At 42.7% G+C, this 1,975-nt stretch overlaps 1 protein-coding gene across 1 annotated transcript; it reads left to right on the top strand.

Annotated features, from left to right (window-relative positions):
- The first annotated feature begins 268 nt into the window (after positions 1-268).
- On the top strand, positions 269-1,080 carry LOC102028362 (ribonuclease K3-like). The gene has a single exon (XM_005414973.2). The coding sequence runs from the start codon at positions 269-271 to the stop codon at positions 821-823; it is 555 nt and encodes a 184-aa protein (XP_005415030.2). The 3' UTR covers positions 824-1,080.
- Positions 1,081-1,975: the final 895 nt, after the last annotated feature.

The raw sequence follows: 1,975 nt of genomic DNA, 5'->3' as shown, positions 1-1,975 counted from the left end.
AAGTACCCAGCACAAACACTTGGTAAGAGGAGAGAACTTTGGGCTTGGATGGAGAGGGCAATGAAAATGGCAGGGAGGAGGTGGTCAGAGATGATCACCATCTCAGGGGAAGAGGTAAAGAGCCCAGGTTTCTGATGGGAGGATTATTGAATACAGCAGTACAGGTCAAACAGGGTGGTGGGATATGCCAATCACAGGAGAGGTCTGCTCTCCTTAGATGGTTTTCCCTGGAATTCTGAGTCTATGTTAGAGAGAGTTTTAAAGAGTCATGAAGTCTTTAAAGGCAAAACAAGAATATAAAGAGTTTAGATTGATAATTTTGTTTTACTGCTTCTACTATTACCGTTATTTTCACTTTTCCTACACAGAAAAGATGGTGCGAGGTGTGAGATTTCCTCTCCTGTTGCTGCTGGGGCTGTTTGGGCTACTGCTTCCTCTTTGGGCTGTGCCTCCAGGCTTCACCAAATTTCGGTGGTTCAAGTTTCAGCACGTCCATCCAAATACTGTCCCATGCAACCAGGCAATGATTGCTATCAACCAACATCTCCCAACCTGTAAGAAAATAAACACCTTTCTGCATGACTCTCTCCAAAATGTGATTGGTGTCTGTACTCGGCCCACCATGCGCTGCAGGAATGATGGGAACAACTGCCACCAAAGTTCCCATACTGTGAACATGACTGTCTGCCGGTTCACTGGACGGGGTGTGCCTCCTAACTGCCAGTACAGGACTAGGACTATGGTCAGAAACTACGTTGTGGCCTGTTCACCACGTTCGGTGGGTGACCCTCTGTGTCCGCTGCTTCCTGTACACTTAGATTAGATCCTCTAAAGTTTTGATCATTTTTTCTCTATTTTGGCAGTTTCTATTACAGTTTCTTCTGCTTCTTCTTTTCTTTGCCTTCTCTTTTTCTTTTGTCAACTTCTGTTTTAATTTTCTTGTTTCCAGGAAATTAAGAGGGGAGATATTGGGAGAATTAGAGTACCTAAGATACTGTACCAAACTTGGGATTGAATATATATAAAAATTATTCTTTTATGCTTTGGAGATCTGTCTGTGTTGAGGCAAGGCCAGTAAGGAGAAGGGGAATAATTTCTAGGCCCTTACGTCTTTTACTAAGCCTCACTGCACTGCATTCACAGCAATAAAACAACTTCCGACTGCATTTTTGTGAGTGTGATTGTGTTTTTATCACTTTTCAAATCTTCACCTGTCAGAATTCCACAAACTTTTTTGTTCCTAGGTTTCTATGATGCCGGGTGGTAGATTTAACAGATCTATTCAAGACTCTTCTGTGTATAAAGCAAAGAATTGTAAGTGTACATCCACTGGTAAAAGAAAAAGTACCTACATTTATTGAAGATAACAGGAAGGTGCGGTCAGGTGGCATGAAGAGAAAAGTGGTATCAGGGTTATGGGAAAGTAAAAGGCATACAGATAACTCAGACTTTTGAAATTTAAAGAATGTGCACTCCAATCCAGGGGTCTCTTGTTGGTTTTCTGGATAAGACTGACAGCATTGACTGATAGGATGCTGAGTCATCTCAGGGGCACCATAACTTGCAAATGTGTCCCAGAGTTTGCCTTGATTAAATTATGTACATGAGATTCTGTCCATATTTATGAACCTTTAATGCAGTTCCAGTGGGAAAAAGTTTACTGAGAGTCAGGTCACTGTCTAGTGTGCCTGTGCTCTTTCCTGAAGCTATGGAGATTGTCTTGACCTTTGTTATTTTTATTTCTCCTGCTGTTAGAACAAAGTAAGGATAAATGGCCCTGGGTGTTCCCTAAATTTGGTCGGTGGAGTGAGTGGAGTGGGAGCACCCCAGTTGAGCTACCTGTACTACCTAGGCACCTTTGAGGTTTTCCTGAGAATTTAACCACTCCCTTGCCCCTGTGTCTCTGTTAGTGGAGGCAACATGCCATCCATCCCTCTAAACTCTGCTCAGGATTACTTATGTTTCCCTTGAAGCC

This window comes from Chinchilla lanigera, unplaced genomic scaffold (assembly GCF_000276665.1).
Source record: "Chinchilla lanigera isolate Chin_1 unplaced genomic scaffold, ChiLan1.0 scaffold00213, whole genome shotgun sequence".
NCBI lineage: Eukaryota > Metazoa > Chordata > Mammalia > Rodentia > Chinchillidae > Chinchilla > Chinchilla lanigera.
Note: the sequence above shows the minus strand (reverse complement) of the source record. Positions and strands in the feature narration are given on the sequence as shown.